Source organism: Salminus brasiliensis, chromosome 9, assembly GCF_030463535.1.
Source record: "Salminus brasiliensis chromosome 9, fSalBra1.hap2, whole genome shotgun sequence".
In the NCBI taxonomy this organism is placed as follows: domain Eukaryota; kingdom Metazoa; phylum Chordata; class Actinopteri; order Characiformes; family Bryconidae; genus Salminus; species Salminus brasiliensis.
This window is the reverse complement of record NC_132886.1, coordinates 39,911,467-39,917,466: the sequence shown is the minus strand read 5'-3', so window position 1 is coordinate 39,917,466 and position 6,000 is coordinate 39,911,467. Positions and strand designations below refer to the sequence as shown.

Here is a 6,000-nt window from a genome sequence, read left to right as displayed (position 1 = left end):
CCCCCCCCCCCCCCCCACTAGCAATGCTCCCGGCCGTAGTTGGGTAGGGCATAAAACTGTGAGCGTTGGCAACCCTGAATCAAACTCCCTTCTGTCCAAACACTTCAGCTGAACTCCGCTCTGCCGTTGCCGCTAACGTGACGTTTACATGACACAGTGCTATTCCCCCGTCTTCTGCTTGGGTCTGGAGAACGTGGACAGAAAAGAAGACCTTTCAGTTTCACCAGCGTTTCAACTCAAACGCATTCACAACCAAAGAAAGAAACATCTCACACTGACACACAGTGACCCACACTCATTAACACCACGGATTGTCCCACAAACTAAGGTGCTGCTCCAGATTTGCCTCCCTGCCAGAAGGAGCCACGGCTCCACGGATGAAGGGGAGAACATAGGAAAGAACACGCTGAGAGGATCGGACGACTGGCGGCACGATGGAGATGTTGGTCTTGGTGCTGAAGTTGGGTGAGCTTAATCGCCACCACTGCTGCAGCCTGGAGTGAACCTCACGTTCCTAATCGAGCCGCGCCTCCGCGCTCAATCCAGCGGCCTGGCGGACTCTGCGGCCCGCTCTGCCTTTTCTCAGCTGGTCTGGCTAAACATTCACTCTGTTGTCTCGTAGCGTCCGCGTGCCTCCGCTCGTCCTCACTTTGCACTGGATATGGTCGGCTGTTCCGCGTACCAGTGCGTCGCAGGGTCCGGGATGCCGCTCCCCAGAGGGAGAGCGATGAAGGGTGCTCCGGCACTCATGCCGCCCACCCCGCCAACGCCCACCACGGGCACCGGGTAAGGGTGGTGGTGATGGTGGGGTCCAGGCAGACCCTCGGTCGGCCGCCCGATGTGGATCTCATCCTCCTCTGCGTCGCCTGTGGTCTTGCGGTACACGGGGTTGTCGAAGTTCATGCTCTTGGTGCTCCGGCGCCTCCAGTTGCGGTAGATGAGGTAGATGGCAGTGCACAGCAGGCCCAGCACCACTGTGGCAACGATAGGAACTGCATGCGTTTAACATACAGCCATGGGGGGGAGGGGGGGAGATGTTAACGAGCGCTTGAACAGGCGGCGAAATGACTGACAAGACAGGCAGAGAGGGCGGGGACATGAGAGTAGAGCAGAAGACTATAAGAAATGTGGAGTGGGCTCAGGGCTGGGCGATAAACTGGTCATAATGATTAGAGAAGTTAAAATTGACAACAGTTTTAGCTTTTTTTTATTAAATGGTTGGTCTTGGAACAACTTTTCTTACTGAATTCAGTGTAAAAATGATATTGCAGCGAGTTTAATCATCTCAAGTCTAGTCAGAGGATCTGATACTCTCATTCTGAGTCTGTTGTAAGAATACAAGGTTTCGCATAAAGCTTGTCTAAAGTCATTTGATCTGAGAAATGATTGGTAGACAATTTCAATCATTATTTCTTAAATGAATCCAAATACAAAGACAAGTGTACTAATGTAAATGACCAGATTAGTAATATTAGTTATTCTACAAGTAACAAATTTAAACTCAAAATTAAGAACTAAATATTTGAAGTAGATTAAAGTCGTGTTTTGAAATCTTACACTTTAAATGCAGAATTTGATTATTCATGTCTGTCATTTTTTCCCTTCTTCCTCTCAATCTGGTTTTGCCAATGAACCCACCTGTTCCTAGCTCCCCCTGGCACTAGCATTAGCTCCCAACACTGGGAGATTAAGAACTTAACGCGTCTCCCCTGATGCATGCAGAGTGGCATCGCCTCTTTTCAAACTGCCGCCTATGTGGCATCGCCAGGCAGCCGACACACTCCACCACACCAGCTAACAGACGCCTGTGCCAACCAACATCTCTTAAGAGTGATGAGTGGAAAGAGCGCCATCTACCCACCTGGAGAGAGCGTGGGCAATTGTGCCCTTTCTGACTCCGGCTGCTGGTGGCAAAGAGGCGTAGCTTGGGATTTGGCTTGCGACCCCCTGGCCATAGTGGCAGCGCAAGAGACCCCCGTCAGTTTATTTATTTACTTATTTTTAACTGGAAAAAATGTTACTGGTTCAAACTGAGCAGCTGATACAGCTGGACGAAATGGCTGAAGAAGAGTGGAGTACAGATACGTGTTCTCTGCATCAACCTCATACATGATGCTGGACAGTGCACCACGATTTCCTCAGAGTTCAAAAGACCATTCATAGATTATAGAGAAATATATGCTGAGATTTTTGAAAAGCCGTATCACCCAACCCTGAGGGAGCCAGAGAGTGAAGGGTGGAGAGGGTGAACAGAGGCGAGGAGTGAGGAGTGAACTTGACAGCGTATGAAATGAAAAGGAGGCGAGAAAGAGACATGCAGAGAGCGAAGAGGGAGCAAAAAAAAAAAAACAGAAAAAGCAGAGACGAGTGGACTGGACAGAAGGACAGGAGACTTTTTCTCATGCAATTCAAAGACGGCACAGAAAAAACAGAGATACAGACACTCCACAACTCTTACAGACCGCCACTGCCCATCAGAGGTCAGAGGACTCCTAAATGATCACCTTTTCTGTGGAAGAAGCTTTGGGAATTAAAGCCAAATTAGCACTCAGACTTTTCGGGGGTTGGGACCAGTTTTGGGCTTCAATCCCATCAGGTCACACTAAAAGGTGTTAACCCCTTAAAACACTCCCAGGCTTATTACACACTCAGGTGTGTTACTCAGTAGCTACTGGGACTTCTGCAGAAACTGGTGAGGATATTCTCTGCTAATAGAATAGCTTGTAATAACACTTTCGGCCCACCGGCAGTTCACAGGCTGATTTTCAACCCCTTAAACATCTATAAAATGATCATTTTACCTTTTTTATATAAGTCTGATCCATTAAATACAGAAAACGAAGTCACGAAGCGCCACAACTTTAACAGAAACCGGCCATAATAATAAATACCACAAGATTCCTGATCTGCTCTACGTGTTACTGCCTGTGACTGCTGAGTCAGCGGCCCATTCTACACCTCCCCACTGCTCGTGCCAAAACGGCTCACTCTCTGCAGACCACCACAGACGGCCAGACGTCCCTAGCAAAGAGGTTAAACCCCGCTCGGCCACTCATGTAGAGGATTCACTTGTGATTCTAGCCCATTAAAGCCCACCTGCTACTCGACTCTCCCTGTATGAGCAGCACTGATGAGGGAGTGAGAGTCCCTGTGAGAACCTGTGATGGGCAGCTTTTTTCTGAATCCACTGAACACTGATTTCATTTCTTCAGACTTTTTCTTGACAATCTCTCTCAATATATTGCATGACTGTTGTGCCATGATCAACCACGCGGTCAGTCAAGAAGAATTGCTTTGATGAATATAAGCTCCCTGAAAAAAAGGATTGGTGACCCTATTCAGCCAATCAAGCACTTCTGTAGGCAGTAATGAGTTGTCTGCAGGAAGGTAGCTCTCCAGGAGCAGGGTTGAAGACCACACTATGAGCTCCCCAGAAAAAAATCAACGTTCACCTTGCGTGTTTAAGGTGGTCGTAACTTCAGTAACTGCCTGCAGATGGCGCTATAAATTCCTGCGGGGTGTGTGATGGGTTTCATAGATGGAGAAGAGGAGGTACAGTGCACTGAGGGTCTCGTTGGATGTGTGGAAAATGGGTCACAAAGCAGATGCAGAATGATTGGCTGAAAGGAGTAACTGCCGTATATGCTACCATACGGTCATACGGGTCTACCAGCAGTGGCAGAAATCCCGGTCTACAGAAAACTGCAACCCATTTTCCACACATCCAATGAGACCCTCGCTGCACTGCACCACATCGTTTCAATGTCTGAGTCCTGTCACACACCCCGCAGGTATTTATTGCTCCATCATCCTCGTGCAGCTCCATCTGCAAGAGCCTGGAGTTACTACCACTTTAAACACGCAAGGTGACGGATATTGTGACAAGGTGACTACACAACACTAATACACACTGCTAGTGTCTGCTTTCTTATTATGTGTGTGTACAGTGCTTATATAAAGATAATATATGAATATATTAACATATTAATGATAACTTATTAAAGCAGTTCCTCTTGACTGGCAGTGTATTCCTTTGACCTCATCCAGACTCTCCTCTGCATTGCAGTGCGCAGAGCCTCGCTTGATCATTGTCAACTGAGTCAACTGACTGCCAAGAGAGTTTGCGTGTGATCAGTGTTGGACGGACACACACACACACACAAAAACGCACACACTGACAGAGACACACTGAATTTCCATACAGCTGAGTGTGCTGCCCCGGGCTCAGTGCACTCGCAGTTAGATCAGAGGGGGAGACAGCTGGTCACTTAAAATAGCCACACGAGCAGCACCTGGGGGACAGAGAGCAGCAGGACGTACCTATGGGGATTACAACACCAAGCACAGCCACCGTCAGACTGTGGCCCAGCAGCAGCAGCTCGTTGCCAGCTAGAGAGAAACGGGGAGAGAGAGAGAGAGAGAGAGAGAGAGAGAGAGAGAGAGAGAGAGAGAGAGAGAGAGAGAGAGAGAGAGAGATTGAGAGAAAGAGAGAGATTAATATTTTTGGAAAGTATCAGTTCACTCCCATCCGTCCCTCCTTCATTCACTTCCATCGTTCCCACCAATTGGTCCCTCACATCCGTCCCTCCAGTAACATAATATAACATTTTGCTTTAGAAACATGTCTAAAGCCCCTCCCCCCTAAATCTAACTCCAGCACAAACCCCCTTCTCCACCCCAGACAGTCTTCTCCCAAGGCAAGGTCTGAACTACCTAACTTGTTGTAAGCTGGCGATTCTTCAATTAAGGTAACTTTTATGCCTCAGGTTGTTAATTCATGTTAAAAACACTTTTATTCATAAAATAAGTAGCTTGGCAACCAAAACCAAGATAATTTTTATGTTTCAACGTATTAAACAGCAATACTCGGCTACCTTGGCCTTGTCACCAGACCAGACTTTTCAATAAAAAATGTATCAATTGATTGAACAATCATAATGTGTTTTATTACAACTTTAAAGGCACAGACTGTATTACAGTATTTAGATTCATATCGAACTACTTTATTTAATATACTTTATTACAGTCTCCAACATTACCATCGTTACCAAAACAGACTGCGATTTCTATGATTTTGGTCATTTTAGTAAGTTTTGAAGGTAATATTTGTTTATGTCGTGAAAAGATGAACAGGCGCCTGTCAGCCAGGAGAGAAGAGTGTCCTCTTGTCCATTTCTGAAAAAGTGAGTCATTACTCAGGTGTTCCTCCTGACCATGGAGAAGATTTATTTATTTATTTTTAATCCAGAAATAAAATGTTCATCATCATTTATGTGTTTTCAAAGTGCATCAGCGAGGGTCTTTTTTCCCCCTAACAACGTTAAGATGGTAAAGGAGCCCTGAAGAATCTGACGAATTACCCAAGAGACCTAGAACACGCAACCTATCTAATGTTCTGGTGCACACAGGGTTAACTGTGGAACGTTTTAGTTCAATAGCTTTGCAAAATCATCGGCCATTTAAATAAGATGTAATGTAAAACACTGTCCATCATTTGTGCTCTGCTGGTTTCATCATGGTGAAAAGTGCCTGGTCCCCGAATGATTGCCACCTGCAATGTGATGTGGAGACGGTAGCTTAGCTCTCCGAGCGGCTATAAGAGAGCATACAGATCAACACGTTCTGCATCAGCTTTGGACCCAACCGAAATATTAGCTGAAAATAAGAAAATAAGACCTAATTCAACGCTCCAGAAATGTGCCTCACTTCCATCGTTTGGTAAATATCTAAAACATCAGCATTAGAGTCAAACATTAGTTCATGTGCAGTGGGTTTTAATGTCCTGCTGCATTAATACTGAATCCAGCTGATTTATGTAGTCGTGTGGTTCTTCATTCAGATCCAGTTCAATTTCACTACGGTTCTGAACAAGGCTCAGAAAATCACCCTGTTAATAATGCATCACATCAACTCTGAATGAACTGATCCAGAGCAGTCGTGTGAGAGAATGGACTATTTCACATTGCTTATATTTTAGAACATACCATCTAAAGTGTTACA

The 6,000-nt window shown here is 45.9% G+C and overlaps 1 protein-coding gene across 3 annotated transcripts in view; it reads right to left on the bottom strand.

Moving 5' to 3' along the window:
• Positions 1-6,000, bottom strand: part of LOC140562622 (low-density lipoprotein receptor-related protein 8-like) — a 79,952-nt gene continuing 73,952 nt past the window's right edge. Inside the window, exons 17-18 of one of the 3 annotated variants that reach the window (XM_072688410.1) lie at positions 4,321-4,389; positions 1-184 (exon numbers count right to left, since the gene is read on the bottom strand). In XM_072688410.1, the coding sequence (XP_072544511.1) occupies positions 105-184; positions 4,321-4,389 (149 nt within the window). In that variant the 3' untranslated portion in view covers positions 1-104. Of the gene's footprint in view, positions 993-4,320; positions 4,390-6,000 lie in introns of all 3 variants that reach the window. The other 2 variants (XM_072688408.1, XM_072688409.1) reach the window with 2 other exon arrangements.